Here is a 17,078-nt window from a genome sequence, read left to right as displayed (position 1 = left end):
CTTGGCTCTCTGCAGAGCAAAGAAACCATATATCTTCATTGTCCTGGTAGCAGCCCAGCATGTTGTTTTGATCTTCATGCCTGGTTGACCTCTTTCAGCTGAATCACTTGAGTTAAACAACAGTTTGGCAAACTGGCATGTGAATATGTTATTTTGCCATAAAAAAATAAATATCCCGGGAGAGGATTTTAAATGGCCTTTTCTTATTTTCAAAGGGTGAAGTCTTCCCCTCTACAGAGTAAGAAATACAAAGTTTAGACACCACCAAGTCCTTAAAATGAGGCTAACTTGGGACTTTTACTGGTGCAAGATTCTAGCTTTCTGCTCACGGGTAAATTTCACTCCATGTATCTGATCTGGATGAGGACAAAGTTACCATAACAATAGGAGGGATGGGTCACATGATTGTGTTTTCCATGCTGTAGCTATCCTATACCGAGCATTGTTTTTTTATAGTATGTTTCATCTCCAGACTATCTTAACGTAAGTAATTTCCACGACACCCTCACGTTAGGTCAGTGTTACCATCATCCTCATTTTTACAGACAGGGAAGCAAAAGGGTGAATTGACTTGCCCAGAGCTACAGAAGGAGCCCGCATCAGAGCCAACTTTAGAACTCAGGGGTGCCGAGTTTAACAGTATATTTAGACCACTAGACCATGCTGTTTTCTCCTGGATGTGTGGCAGATACTCAAAAGAGCTCCAAGGAGGTTAGGCCTTGGGCAGGCATAAACTCCCCCAGACTCTTCAGTGCCCATCACTGTACATGTACAAGTACATGCTGCGCCATCCATAACAAATGGAGCATTGTGGAGGTGTCATTAGCTTCCTAGTGCTCCCCAAATGAAAGGGATTGCTATTGGGCCTTGCATGGTTAGGGGAAGGTTTCCTGTATGGCTCCTTCCTCCCTTCTTGCACGACCATCTCCATGTGATACTTTAGATCAGGCCCCAACCATCTTGTGTTAAAGTGACTGATAGGGCTCAGAGCTTGCCACTTAAGAAACTTTTGTTCCTGGTTGTGAAAAGAACTGCATCTGCACCAGCGAGCTCCCCCCCACGCGCCTAATCCTTTCTCCCGTCGTTCCACCAGCTGGTGCCTTTCCGTATTGTCTGGAACCCCAGGACGCCTCTTCCCTTCCCCGACCCTGCTCTCACTCAAAAGGAACAAAAGAACCTCTCTGCCATTTTGTTCAACCTTCCTTGGCCAGCTGGAGCCTGGGAACCTGAATCTGTGTAAACACTCCGTTCTCCCAAGCTAAATTCTGGTTACTCATTAACAGCTCGATGACACATCCAGGTCATAATTATTGATGAATGGCTTCCCTCCGCTTCCTCGGTTTTATAAAAATATATATCAACTGATTTTTTTTAAATGGCAAGTTTCCAACACAGCCTGGCGCTATGGATGCTATGGATGTGAACATCCTTGTATTGAGCTGGGCTGCCAAAGGCCACAGAACAAGAAGATTGTTCTGTCTCTTAACTCAGTGGCCTCTGGAAAAACTAAAGAGAAGCCAGATTATCCCACATCTATCTACTGTGGGGTTCTTACAGCTTCCTCTAAAGTATCTGGTGACAGCCACTGCCTGTGACAGGATATTGAGCTAAATGAACCCTGGGTCTGATCTTTAGATTGTAAGATCTTTGGAGCAGGGATCATCTTTTGTTCTGTGTTTGTACAGCGCCTGGCACAAATTGTGATCCTGGTCCATGACTGGAGCTCCTAAGCGCTAATGCAATACAATTAGTAAATACATAAATAATCATCCAATATGGTAATTCCTATGTCCCTAGTACCACAATCTTCCATAGAGAATGTTATTGGTACTTTCTATGTACATACTATCTATGTACTTATATGACTCCCATTACATAGTATCCGAGCATACCACAATCTTTAATGTAGTAATCCTTGTAACACCCCCACAAGGCAGGGCACTGCAGGAACCGAGAGACAGAGAGTTTAAGTGACTTGCCAAAGGTAGCATAGGCAGTCTATGGCAGAGCAGGGACTTGAATTCAGGTCTCCCGAGCCCTAGCTTAGTGCCCTAAACACTAGAATATCTTTCTTCTCGTCTTATGATCTCTAACCACTTTTCTATTGATTCATTCTCAACACTCTGGGGAGATGCTATTATACCCATTTCACAGTTAGGCAAATGGAGGCACCCTTCTCACCTTGAAATAATTGCTTCATTGACTGCAGTGGAGTTACACAGATATGGCACTTGTGGGGTTCAGATTGTAGGGGATCAGAAGAACTTGCCAAATGCATCCCCTGCCTTGGGCCTGAATGATAATTTTCCCAATGCCCCTCCTGGTTTAGGGCAGCTCTGCACTGCCCCTGGCTCAGGGATGTGCCATAACTGCCACCTTCTAGCCTGCCATTTGCTTAAGGTCAAATGATAAGTCACTGGCAGATTGAGAAACACCCACCAGAAAGCCTGACACCCAATCCTCTGCCCTAACCACTTGGCAACTCCAGGGAACTAGTGACAGACACTCACTTTCTAAAACCAACTCAAAAGACACACCTTCCCAACCCTCAGCATCGAGGACAGCTGGAAAGCAATCCCTCCTTAGTACATTAAAATGCATTCATCTTGCATTCAGCGCTCTGAACAGGTTGTGTAATTAGTTTTCTTCTCGTTAACGTCTTCCAGGCAAGCAGAATGGCTTAACTTCAACGGAAGTGCCGGTTCTACAGGCAAGAAAGCCTGGCGATGGGGAAAAAGCCACCCACGAACAGCTGTTCCCTTGAGCTACATGCAGCTGACCTACTTACCACCTCTCTGCCCTCATGATAGACATAGCAAGCTTGCCTTAAAACAATCTTAAGTCGATCACATGATCCCTGCCTTAATGTGATGAGAGCAGGGAGAAATCTGGGGTGGGGGGAATTGCACGGGAAAATGTGCCAACACCTCCAGGATTCATTTCCCTATGGCTACTGAGACTCTCAATCCTCTCCTCATTGATAATTAGTTATTCTTTTACAGCACCCAAGTGGGCCCCTGCTTGCAATCTAGTCTGAGACAAGATGGAACAAAGGGACAATAAAATAAGTAGCAGTGGGAATGTTGCAGGAGGATGGGGGTGGCATCAATACACAGTGAAGGCACACACCTAACTCTCAGGAGGCAGTGTTGCCTAGTGGACAGAACACTAGACTGCTACTCGAGAAACCTGGGTTCAATTCCTGGTTCCGCCGCTGCCCTGCTGGGTTACCTTGGGCAAGTCACTTCACCTCCGTTTCCCAATCTGTAAAATGGGGAATGCCTCCATCCTTTCTAAAGCACTTTGACACCTATGGATGAAAAGTGCTATATAAGAGCTAGGTCTGATTGTTATTTTAATCCTATTGAAATCAATGTCAAAATTCCCTACAGGGCTGTAGGATCCTGCTCCAATGGACAGCACAGCATCCTCGAAATATAGAGAGTTGCATAGATATGTAGATGCATACATCTAAATAATACGGATGCACAAAATGTTTTCTTATGGGCAGGCAAAATGGGTCTGCCGAAGCGGTGTGATTGAGGGGAATATACTATGAGCGAGATCCAATGGAATTACACTGCTGTAAAGCAGCCGTGAGATGGGAATCTGGCCATCTGTGTCTCTTTCTTCTGCCAAACTCAGGCTATAAGTGGTATCGCCTGAACCTTAATTAACACCACATTACCAAAAAAAACATTGTTCTTGAAACAATGCAAAACAGCTAATACAAAACTGTGCATGGCCCTGAAAATATTACATTGATCATTGCAACGTAAAGAAAACACCATTTACAGCTTGTCTGGCAGGAGTTCTCATTGAAAATCGTGTTAAACCCTCTCAGGAAGATTAGCCTGCAAGGGCTGAGAGTTACTCCACAGATCCTTCTGGGACAAATGGGCTCCTATGGGAAGGCAGGTCTTCTCTTTATTTATACATCCTGTTCTGAATATATCAAAACAAAGCAGGAGAGAAAGGCAAAGTCTAGCTGAACCCAGCTGTGGTAAGCAAAAGCAATGAATACTTTCTTTGTTTGTTTGTTTGTTTGAGGGGCTGTGGGGAAGGGGAAATTGTCAAATATTATCATCCTTTCACTTCAGGTCATCTTACAACCTAGAATTTCCAGGAAATGGCCCTTTTCACATAAAAAAAATCATGCAGAACTTTGGAACTTTGGAATTTGGGGATGCACATTGATTTGCAAAAAAAAAGCTCAATGCAAAATCTCAAAACGCTACGGTCAAATTATCAGCTGCTGTTAACAGATACTGCTCCACTGACATGGGTAAATTTTTACCTATTTACAAACAACAAAGATTTGGGCCATTGTCATTGTCTTTTTGTTTTGTTTTTGGCACAAAAGGAAATGCCTTTTTGACAATTTAAAACCAAAGTGCATACGCCTCCATTTTCAAGGGCTTTGCATTTCGTAAAATAATAATGCTTAGCTCTTACACAGCGCTTGACCCTTTCAAAGCATGAGCAAATTATTCCTTGGGATGTTCCTGTGAGCTAGGGGTGTGTTCTCGTGCAAATAGACATGCCCGTTGCTGATTGAATTCAATGGGCGTTGGGTTAGGCCTCTGGAATCCTGCAACGTTGAGCGTTCCTCCTGATGGATGTTTGGGGTTCAATGAGTAAGGATTTTGGTGAGTGTCTGGGGAAGGCCTCTGCTGAAATGTACCCTCCCTCCCCCAAAGGGAGGAAAAAGACAATAGAGGGATATTTCCTAATTGTCCCTAATTGAGACACCATCCCTGTCTCACAATCTCCTTTTCGCCTCCCCTTCCCCCGCTCTCTCTCACCCCATACATCTCCCCACTCTCTCTCTTTCACCAAATCCCCCGCCAATCACTTCCTTGCATTCCCCTTCCTTCATTTCTCCTCTTGTTTCCTCCATGTCTTCTACAATTAAACACATTCTCAACACCACCTCCACCAATTACCAAATCTCCATGATCCTGGCCTCTCCAATCCCCTCAGCTAGCCCCCTCCTCCAGCTTCCACGTCTGGTACCTTCTGCATCACCCTCCTAGGGAATTCTGCTGAGCTCCAGGGCTCTCAGCTCCCTTGCTAACACACTCTGGCTCGGCGCTGAGCTGGAACGTCATCCAAGAGTTTGCGAAGGAGTCAGAAGGACTGAGTAGAGAGAAGGTGATGTAGGATGGTTTGGACTAAGTGTTCTGGCTGAATTTCATCCCGGGTGACACAAGGCAATAATGCATCACAGAGCATAACGCACTCTTGCATACTGTGCATAACTCAAGCTGGGAGGAACAATGCCACATTTAAGCAAAAAGGCCACCAAGCCCTCCCCGAAGGATGCAGCGTGACATTCTGTCTCCTTGCTCCAGACGCAACCGCTCGTTCTGCATTCACATCCTTCCTCTGCGGCAAAGCCTTCCAAGGGCAACTCCGCCAAGCCTTGAATGCAGCTGGAGCTGACTGGGCAAGAATTCCTCCGAGGGAATCCCAGGCTGGTCACAGCGGCGTGACAGTGCCCCCTGCTCATGCACAGGGGTGCGACTTGTTTCCATTTCCATTAACAGGTGCTGGATGATGGTGGTCGGAGGGTGTCCAGACAGGCACACACTCTCTTTCCACCCCTCCCCATTCCTTTTTGGGCAACATCCGCAGGGGTTATAAGAAGGAGCCGGGCCTGCATTCCCCAACCGCTATAAAGGAGAATGGAGTAGAGTCTACTTCTGCCCTTGCTCCTTTCGAGGACTAAAATCTAGCCCTTAGAAAATAGGCTCCTTAGGGCATGGGCTGTGTCTTCTATGTACAGCACCGGGCACACAAATCATAAATAAAAATATCACTGCTTTGGCAGCAGATCCCCAGGTTATAACAACATAGGAACAATTTTTAAGACAGACAAAGGGTCAGATGCTTCTTTACCCTGCAGCATGTGCAGTCACTCAGGCAGAGTGGGCCCAGAGTGCTACCACCCTTCTGATTTAGTATCGTTTGACAACTGCTTTGCACTGGTGTCAATGACTGCCTGAGATTTAGGACAATGTAGCCCATAGACTTTTGCAGCCACACTCCACCCTAGCTGATGGCAGCAGAACAATCTTCCGTCTCAACTCCAGAATCCGCTCAGGAATGCCTGAGATACACAGCTGCTACTTTTAAACACTGGTATTAACTAGCTTCAGTTTCAAAACAATCACCTTAAGCCAGGCTGTGTATGTACCATACAATTCCTTTCACCAGTCCTCCAAGAGATATTGCACCCGCACTACGGGACGCAGCATGCACTTTGCAAAGCAGAACAGGAATAAAACGTAAAGAACGCAATCCGTAGCATATCATGTACGTAACCTACCTTCATAGTTGCTGGGGCAGTGAGTGGAGGGGATAAAGGCCGGTCTGGAATGGTCACATCTGTGTTGTTTAACAGCTCCTGTTTCCTGTAAAAGAAGAGGATCCATCTCAACACTTTTCCTAATTATCCAGCCTTTGAAGAAAGAAGTACAGTCCAGAGAGGAAAAAATTAGGCCCCTCTGATTTTTTTCAATCCTGTAAACTTTTAAGTCAAGGTTTGTTTTTAATTATAAATATCTAACCAGTGACAAAAACATTTTATAAAATAAAATAAAAATCTTGTAGCTTGGAAAGATTCTGACCCCAGTCGATTATAAATGCCTCACTGTACCATAAAGTGGGCTGCTCTTTCTTTGGGAATCCAACTAAAGGGTACCAAAATAGAGCCCGGAACTAGAGTGTGCTGCAGGTAAATTTCATTTCAGGTGATTTACACTGCTGGGATGACCAAGAGTTAGATAAACAGACTTATGTTTCTATGACAACACCATTGCGACAATTTCTTTTCCCCCATCTTCTCCATCTGGCGTTATCTATTGACTGAGCAGTGTTTGTTCATCTCTCTCTCTCGACAACATGAACATTATGCACAGTGGAACAGATTTTGATTTTAGTCGCACTGGAGTAAATCCGGAGTAGCTCCACCAAATACTTTTAGCACAGATCAGTGTCATGTCCGGTGTGTTTAGCATAGAAAGAAAGCCACATTCAGAGGAGTGATCTTTATTAAAAAGTCAACATTTATCCACAGTGGAAATGGAAATAACTAGCACAGGATGTAGTAACACATTGTTGGTCACTGTAGGTAGCCTGCGTAGAGTGGGCTGTGGTCAGTGAATAACTTGAGTTGCAATATGTCTTTTTTCCTTGTGGATAGCACCTGGTGCAAGCTCTCCATTGAGGCTCCCTGGTGCAGACAGTGCCAATTCTGCTTTAAATAAGGCACTTAGCGATCTTAACCTGCAACTGAAGACCGGGTCTGCATGCACCTGAACATGTCATTTTCACTCCCTCAGTTTCAGATGTTTCCACTGGAAACTTCCAGTGTGCAATGGGTGTGGGCTGCTATTTTCAAATGGGAGTACACCTCTACCCCGATACAACGTGACCCGATATAACATGAATTCGGATAGAACGCCGTAAAGCAGTGCTCCGGTGTGGCGGTGCTGCGCACTCCGGCAGATCAAAGCAAGTTCGATATAACGCGGTTTCACTTCGAACGCGGTAAGATTTTTTGGCTCCTGAGGACAGCGTTATATTGGGGTAGAGGTGTATCTAAATCCATATCTATTCACCTATATAAAAGAGGAGTGATTTTAAAGGTGTTGAGCACCCACAACGTGGGTTAGTCACGGTACATTAATGGGAATGGACAATCAAACCACTTTTATTTAGATGTCTAGCTTTAGGGACCCAAGTTTGATTATTTAGCACAAGGAGAGATTTTCTAAGGCACAAACACCAGCTAGGCACCTAATGCCCACTGATGGTCAACAGAAACCTACCTGCCATTTGTGCCTTTGAAATTCTCTCCCATAGTCTTAAACTAATGTGGATCCAGATCTGTACTGTGGGCCTGATTTTCCACTCCTGCTTGGTAAGCTGGTGCCTGGAGCCGGCCCTGCCAGTGTGATTCCCTTCAATTGTGTAAAACTGACATAAGAGAGCAGAGAACTGAGCCCAGCACCTTCTTGGCCAAGTTCTAGTATTTTTGCCCACGCAGTCTTGAATGAGTTCATCATGACCAGTGCTACAGCAATGAATACCAAATGAAATGAGTGAAAGAGCACTCTAAATAAATTCGCTCAAGGGCAGTTAATGGACCAGAGCAGAGGTAGTCAACAGGCCAAATGCGGACCATCAGATGCTTTTGAACGGACCCCCAAATCTTTTTATTTATTATCATTATTGTGGTGTGAAAAATGTTTCTCTGCAGGCTGGACCTTGACTATACCTTGACCAAGAAATTTGTACCTTGACAAAAAATAATTGACTACCCCTGAAATAGAGTTTGCAAGTTACATGGAGTGATAGCAGCAGCCACCACCTTGAGAAGAGAGAGAAATTGCATCTGCCAATTCATCAATAAGAGAAATTACGATGACACAATTCTGTAAGGGAAGTCTTTTCAGAGTCTTTAACCCACTCCTGCATCTCTGCTAACGCTGGTTGAAAAATGTTCAATGGAACAGTTTTCTGTGGAAATACACTGTTTCCTTGGATTTGAAATGCGTAGCAGGCATGTGTGTCCATTTCAATGATATTTTTGACTGACAGGTTTCCAAAGGATTGGAGGAGTGTTTTAATGTTTCCAAATCAGAATATTCCCTTTCATGGAAAATTCCAAAGTTTGATGGTTCGTTCCAAAATAGAATGAAACAAAATTAGGAAACTTAGAATTTCCCACAGGACAGAAATTCTAGTTTCATTCAGCTCAAACCTTTGCTGTTCTTAGGGAACAGAATCTATACAACTAATTCAGATCCCCACTTTTTACCCCCCCCCCCCACCAGTTATCCACAAGTCACTTTTTATTTTTTAACAACATCCTCATCATTCAGAGTTATCAGGCAAAGGGGTAAGACAGAAAGGGTGGTTCTGTGACTAAAACTCAAGGATCCAGGACACCTGGGTTCAATTCCTGGTTCTGCCACAAATGTTCTATATTATGTGAGGCATCCAGGCCAGGCCTTGATGCCCCAACTGTAAATGGGGATAATAAGTCTTCTCTATCTCACAGGGCGGTTGTGAGAATGTACTAATGAACATTTGCCGGGGGAAGGAAGGGGGCATAGAAGTACTTAGATAGAAAGGTTTTATGGAAACCTATGGGTGGTTCTCATGGGTTATTCATTGCTTCGGATATTTGCAGTTTGTACTGTGTTATTGGTAACCTGCGATCAGAGATATAGCTGATCTTTAACATAGCTAGCTTGAACAACGATAGCAATGAAGCCACAGCTTCATGGACTGTACAAGCTCACCTGGGACCCTGGGTACACACTCCAGCAACTAGCCTGTGCTGCCGCAGCTTCGTGTGTATTGTTATTGGAGCTAGCGTATGTTTACACTTGTTGCAGTCACCCCTCTGACTGCAGTGTAGTCACGTGAGACTGGTTTTGGTGCCTACCCAAATGGCTCCAAAATCAACAGAAAGCTGGCCAGGGAAACACTTACAGTGTGAAAAGTCACATGAAAACAGTTGCTCACAAGTCTCTCCTGTGGGTTAAATTCACCACTGTGCAGAGAACCTGCCCTAGCCTATGCCTCACTCAAGACCCACAAAGCAGGACTCCACCCTTGAAGAACAGTTTCGGATAAAAATTCCCTTGTACTTATATTTTCAGAGAGCAAATAAAAGGGCTTGTGAATACCGAAAGGAAAACTATCCTTACAGAATAGTTTTGTACTTAAGGCACCAGGGCTGGGACTCAGATCTGAGTTCAGTTCTCATCTTTGCCACAGACTTCCCAGGCGACCTTGAGAAATCACTTAATCTCAGTTTGCCCTTCTATAGAATGGGCACAGTAGCACTTCTTTCCTCCCCCCCCCACCCCCCGAACTTGGGTCTATCTTGTCTATTTAAACTGCCAGCTTTTAGGGAGAAGGATTGTCTCTCTATGTGTTTGTACAGCACCTGACACAAGGGGGCTCCAATAGAGGCTGGAGCCTCTGGGAGTTACTCTAATAAAAATACTTAATAATAACCATTCTCGAAACAAACTGGTGGGTTTTATTCATAGTAATGTTTGCTAGTCTTTATCCCCCGCTGTATTCACACAGCTCTGACCTTCAGCTACATGGATATTTAATACCATCAGCCATTGAAAGGAAGGATAAGGTGCTAGCCTAAAGTGGATAAGGTGCTAGCCTAAAGACTTCAGAGACCTGGATTCAATTCCTTGCTCCATTGTAGATCCCTGTGTGACCTTGAGCAAGTCACTTCGGCTATGCCTACACGGCAAAAAAACCCTTTAGCAGTGAGTCTCGGGGCCTGGGTCAACTGGTGGGCTCGCAGGGCCACGCTATGGAGCTCAAAATATCAGTGCAGATCACCCCGCTTGCCGGGTTTCAGAACCCAAGGTGGAATGCCTACACTCCAATTTTTAGCCCTGTGGTGGAGCACCGCGAGCCCAAGCTGGTTGAGCTGGGCTCTGAGACTCGTTGCCAAAGAGGTCTTTTTGCAGTGCGGATGTACACTTACTGTCTCCGTGCCTCCGTTCCCCATCTGTGTAACCGAGATGATAGCACTGCCTGACCTCACAGGGGTGTTGTGAGACACCCCGATACTGCAATAGTGAGTCTATACAGATATAACATACTACACCTCAAATAATGTTTGTAGGGGGGAAGCAGCTGTATTAGGAAACTCTTCCCCAGGAAAACAAAACCATGACAGACATTCTATGTTTTTAAGATACACATTGAGAAATCTATGGTAGCTTACTTGTTAAAAGTACTCGGTCTCTTTTTTTAAAAAAAACCCCAACTTTCTAGTCAGACATTTATATTGTCATATACAGCGGTAGTGCCAGATGCAACTCCGGGGGGCCAGAAAAACTGAGATGTAATTCAGTTTACTCTCATCCCTGCCAGGTTAGTCCCACAGTAACTGGGCCAAAATTGTCCAACTGTTTATTTTACAATAACAAGCCCTTGGTTTCTATGGTAACCTGCTGTAAGATGGCAAAGCGCGATAATATGCAACTGACTGATGCACCGTGACAGATGCATCTAATGAGAGATTCGGGGGAAATCTGGGTAACAGGCTCTCCTGGGATATGAACATTCGGTTACGTTAATTTCCAAAACTTTGAAAGGTTTCTATAACAGGACTGGTGCCCTGCATGGAGCCCTCAGATCAGAAAAAGCCACAATTCAGCTATATATAGATATAGATGTCTGTAAGGCGACTTTTTGTATAGACGTATACACAAACACACACCATTCTGTTAAAAGATTTTTTGAGATTATCTAAACCTGTCTCCTAATAAAAGAAAACAGGGCTTGATCCAAAGCCCATTTGAGTCAGTGGAAAGTCTCCTATTGACGTCAATGGGCTTAGGATGAGGCCCACAATAATAATAGACTCTGTTTTTAGAATGGGGTGTTATGTATGGAAAGGATAAAAAAAAGCAAAGAGTCTGTAAAGCAGCAGTTCTGCAGTCCCACTGAATCTCATTCCCTGGTTCAGAAGGCTGCACATGTTGGAGAAGTGGCTCTTTAAGGGATGGGAGGGAAGATACCAGCTGGTCTAGCTCTTGAAAACTAATTTATAAGAAGCATCAACAATGGCTGCGAAGCGGCCAGCCTGTGGTATATTATACAAAGTAGGGGTGGATGGGAAGCCCATTGGAATCAAAGGTAAAACTTCCATTGACTTCATGGGCTTTACATCAGGCCCTGATTAAGAAGGTAGATCGAATGAGCCTATGCCCCATTTTTCATAGGGGACTGTCAATGAAAGTGAAAGACAACGCATTTAAAAACTGATATAAAGAACACGTTCAACACATAATTAACCCATGGAACTCACTGCCACTAGATATCACTGAGACCAAGAGCTTAGTAGGATTCAAAAAAAGGATTAGACAGTCATGAATAATTAGAACATCCACCATTATTCTAGGTAAGATAAAAGAAAGTATAAGGACTATAAACGTTCATGCTTCAGAGCATAAACCAACCTGTAACTACCTAGGATAAGAAAATTAATCTTGCCCTACTGGCAGTTTATCCCAAAGTTATTCACTATGGTGGGTTTTTGTCACCTTCCTCCAGAGCATCAGGTACTTAGCTATGGTCAAATACATGATAATGGGCTAGTCTTATCTAGCATGGTAATTCCTATTTTCCTCAACAGTTAGCTTAGAGCAGCAGGAGGAATAACAGTATAGGTGGGAGTAGGGTTGCCAATTTTGGTTGGATGTATTCCTGGCGGTTTCATCACATGACATAATCTTTAATTCAAGATTAATCCTTAAATCCTGGAGACACCAGGACAATCCTGGAGGGTTGGCAACCCTAGGTGGGAGGAGGGAGAATGGGGACTGGAACCTGCAACCCCATGAACAGCATTTACGGATCGACCAGTCCCACTATCTCCCATTGGAGCTGTGAGAGTTCATCCCCTTGGAAAAACAAGCCCCAACTGCCTCAACTTCACCACCAAACAACTGTGGCACTCAAAATTAGCAGGCACTTTAGAAAATCTGGAACAAGGGCCTCATCCTCAGCTGATGTAAATCAGCACAACTCCATTGGCTTCAAGGGAGCAATATAGATTTACACCAGCTGAGAATCAGGCCCAGGATTTTTATTCCACCCCCAAAAGTGCCAGCCGTGACAACCCGAGCAAACTAACACTTCTGGTCTTGTAACAGCAAGTGACTCCCGTGGTGACTTGCCTCGCATCTTATTGACACCAGTTAGAAATTGTCAGGCCTGGAGATGTAGTGTGGTGTCTGTGCAGATAACACTTCCTAATGGTGAAAATTGAATCAGTACCAAGAAGCAGAGGGAAAAAAATCATGTCAGTTATTTCCCCCCCCCCTCCCCAGAAAAGATACAAAGTATTAAAAGTTCCTGCAGCCTTTTGGATCCAAAATATATAAAAGGCCTCGTGTTCCTGCCCTCTGCTATGGAGTGCAAATTGTTGCAAATCCTGGAAAACCTACCTAAATGCAGGAACACAGTGGCTGATATTCCCAGCTAAACAGCAGTCCAGGGTCCATCTCAGGCCTGGGGTAACAGGCTCTTTTCTCCTCTGAGGTTATGCCAGAGGGATATGCAGATGTACCCGAGCTAGCTTTGATTGGGCTAGCTTACTAAAAATAGCAGCATATTATTGTGGCTAGCCCAAGCCGCTGCACATGCCGCCCACAGCTGCCCTGCTATTTTTAGTGAGTTAGCGCTACCAAAGATAGCACAGATATATTTAACTGAGCTGGAAATTGTACCTCCCAACGGCAGTGTTGTTGCAGCCTGACCACGGGTGGCCAAAGTCTTTATTGGTATAAACGGGCAAAATTCCATTGAAGACAATGGAGCTGTGCTTGTTCACCGCAGCAGAGAATTTGGTCCAGGAATCAGAATGCTGTTTGGCTATGTGGTCACTTTATGGTGCTCCAGCTCCTTACACCTTCCTGAATACATTGTCAACGCAGGTAAGTGCCAGACAGAATCTGGACCTATAGAGAGGCCCCATTACAATTCCTGGCAAAAATCCCATCGACTTCAGCGGGACCAGGATTTCACCCCGATATCTGCAACTTTTCTATCTTAAAAGAACTGCTGTGAATAAGCCAATCTAATGCAACATAGTTCCAAGCCAGATACTGCTTAGTAGATTCTAAACTTGTATTAGGCAAGAAATATTCACTAGCAGAATACCAGACTATGCATTACAATGTACTGTGGACATGATCTATTACAAGCCAGAGCAAGAATAGAGCTTCCTTCACAATAAGCACTCGTGTGGCAAAATAACAGGGAAACACCAAATCCAGTGACTGTAACGCCCCTAAATTTGGTCATAATGGGTGAGGATTTTTCTCTTTTCTTCCAGTAGAACTAACCTGGCATTGTTGGCTCTATTTCTATTAACACTTTATTTTTCTTTATAAGGCCCAGGAGAACGCATCATGGTGTGATCTGCACTTTTTTGCCCTTGTCCCAGTGTTGAGTGAAACTGATGTAACTTAAAGGATTTATCCCAGTCTCTAATGCTGTGAGGCCTAAATCATTTTGCTAAGACAGTGGCGAGAAAGCTTAACTTCAAAGCAATCATAAGGAGATGGACCCCCATGACTCTCTAAGCCAGCTCTCGTGCTGCTGTAAATCAACACAGCTCCCTCAAAGTCACTGAAAAGCTATGCACTGTACACTGTAGTCAACAGAGCTATAGTGATGCACTTCTGTGAGGTTCTGGCCTGCTGTCTCTTCATCAGATTTTCACTGCATTCCTTTAGTAGTTGCTTGTACCGGTACAAAACACAAATGTAAAACAGGTTCTCCTTGTTCTAGCCATTTCTCACTCCAGATGGCAAACTGTCTCTGTCCATAAGGCAGGCTTTTCAGTACTGTAGAAAAAAAGATATCCCAAGCCTAGGAAATGATGACTTGCTAATGCAAAGTCCGGAAACCCAGCTACTAAGCTCATGCAGAGCTCACTCAGGTCGATTTGGCTCCTGTTGATTTGGGACTGCACCCTGAAGTCCTTACTCAGGCAAGACTCCCACTGAAGTCAAAGAGAGTGTTGACTGAGTACAAACCGAGTAAGGGATTCAAGCTCTGGGCTCAATTTGCTACCTAAGACAGAATCAGCAGTAGAGCTGTATTCCGTAGCTGATGTTTCTGTATATGGAATGTGGAAGAAAATCAAAGAAAATAATTTTTAAAATAATATACCTTCATTACTCTGTGTCATTTACAGTTATTCAGGTTTTCGTCCACTGAGCCAGGTATCCAATAAACATACCTCATGGATTTTCAGGGGACTAAGCGGTGTCACGATATTTAAAGATGATGTCAAGTCCTGGAAAGATCCTTTTCAGAATATGTCAACAACCAACAAATAAACCACTTCAGCGTATTACTGCAGCTTCCAAATCATTTGTCCCAGCTTTTCCTCAAGAGCCAGCTATACGCTAACATAGGGCCCTTTGGCCAGTCTTAGTTAGATGTAAATAGCCAAGCCGGGATACACCCAATAAACTTGACAGTGCTTTGCTTTAGTACTACGGATGAAATCCTGGCCCCATTGACATCAAGGGGAGTTTTCTCATTAACTTCTATCCTGAGTCTTGGTGTATGAATTCTGAGGTCTTGGTAACACAGACCACAAGTGATCACAGATACCTCTGATTTGTGTGTTATTTTGTATTATTATTTGTATTTGTATTCCCATAGTATTAGAGGCCTCATTCAAATCAGGTCTCCATTGGGACAGGTGCTGTACGTACAACATAATAGGAGACCATACCTACCCTGAAGTGTGTACAGGCTAAACAGACAGGACAGACCAAGGTTGGGAGAGAGTAGGTACTTTTATCCTCATTTTACAGATTGGGAACCAATACACGAGAGATTGAGTGACTTGCCCAGGGTCAAATGGAAGTTTGTAGCAGAGCCAGGAATTAAACCCTCTGCCTCAACGACAAGTCCAGCCTTCCTCTCTTGCTATTTCCATGTTCTTCTTTGACCTTTGTGCCGCACGTAAGTACGTTATGCAGTTCGCTATGCTGCATCTGTTGTGCTCATTGACTAATTCACAGCTTTCATAATCAGTATATATCACAACCATATGGCTAGGCAAATATTTTGTCTTCTGCTCCGCTGGTTCAGGTGAAATTAAACAAGACTGAAGCCACTTCTGCAGGAAAATGGAGAGGAATAAATACAGGACTTGCTTTAACACTGACCTTGCTGTTCTCTTTCACATAGACTGGTGCACTGCCTCAACTACCATGAACAATGTGAGTGGACTGAGAAAGCCAAACTGCTCAGGGTTCCCCAGCCCAGCCTATACAACTGCACCTGCCGTTTGTCCTCATCTAAGGCCCTGATCCTGACAGCTGCTCCAATTGGGCAGATCCTTGCGTGTGCACAGATCCCCACTGGAGTCAACAGGGCTCCAGCTTCACAGAACATTTTGTGAGATGGGGGCCTCAATCTACACCTGCTACATGTGCTTCTGCAAAGGAAGACATTTAGATGCTAATAGTGATACTGATTACTAAATGAACATTTGACTCAGTACACTGCTCTGGTGCAGTGGGATTCTGATAAACTTACTCACCTTGGGTAATACCTTATGCCTTAGTTCAGTGTTTCCCAAACTTGGGACGCCGCTTGTGCAGGGAAAGCCCCTGGCGGGCTGGGCCGGTTTGTTTACCTGCCCTGTCCGCAGGTTCGGCCGATTGCAGCTCCCACTGGCTGCGTTTCGCTGCTCCAGGCCAATGGGAGCTGCTGGAAGCAGCGGCCAGCACATCCTTCGGCCCGCGCCACTTCCAGCAGCTCCCATTGGCCTGGAGCAGCGAACTGCGGCCAGTGGGAGCTGCAATCGGCCGGACCTGTGGACGCGGCAGGTAAACAAGCCGGCCCAGCCCGCCAGGGGCTTTCCCTACACAAGCGGTGTCCCAAGTTTGGGAAACACTACCTTAGTTAGTTCCATTGAAGCCAATGGAAGTTACTCAAGGAGTAAGATGCTATCCAACATGAGTAACGAACCAGAACCTGACCCCTAGGATTTTAGTGGTGTTCTGGAGCTTCCCCATAATGTACTCTTTGTAGTATCCCAGGAGACTGCCAAAACCCCAGAGCTTGAAGCTGGAACATTGCAGGATTACACATTGTGTTCCCTGCGGATACACAGGATAGTTCATGAACAGAGCTGTGCAAATAACTGATTTTTCTGAACCAAAGAAGTCTTTTTTATAAAAAAAAAAAAAAGTTTCGAGTCAACCCAAAACAATTCAGCATATCAAAAAAGTAAACAAAAAAAGTAATACAACTGAAATCAAATTTCAAAAACAAAACACCTTTTCGCATCAAAGGCAAAACATTTCATATCGCAAATGTCAACACGAACTGTTTTGACTTTTTCGGAATTTTCATTTCTTTTTCGACCCAACAATTTGACAAACGGAACACAAAGTGACAAAACATTTCAGCTGACCTGAATCTGCATTTTTCAATGAAAAAAGAATTTTGTCTAAAATATTCCACCCAGTTCTATTCCTGAATGG

The 17,078-nt window shown here is 44.4% G+C and overlaps 1 protein-coding gene across 2 annotated transcripts in view; it reads right to left on the bottom strand.

The window, feature by feature from the left end:
- RAP1GAP2 (RAP1 GTPase activating protein 2) overlaps positions 1–17,078 on the bottom strand; it is a 228,584-nt gene that overhangs the window by 90,570 nt on the left and 120,936 nt on the right. For both annotated transcript variants that reach the window (XM_054008314.1, XM_054008313.1), the window contains one exon: positions 6,332–6,416. In XM_054008314.1, coding sequence (XP_053864289.1) covers positions 6,332–6,416 — 85 coding nt within the window. The remainder of the gene's footprint in view (positions 1–6,331; positions 6,417–17,078) is intronic.

Source organism: Malaclemys terrapin, chromosome 18, assembly GCF_027887155.1.
Source record: "Malaclemys terrapin pileata isolate rMalTer1 chromosome 18, rMalTer1.hap1, whole genome shotgun sequence".
NCBI lineage: Eukaryota > Metazoa > Chordata > Testudines > Emydidae > Malaclemys > Malaclemys terrapin.
Note: the sequence above shows the minus strand (reverse complement) of the source record. Positions and strands in the feature narration are given on the sequence as shown.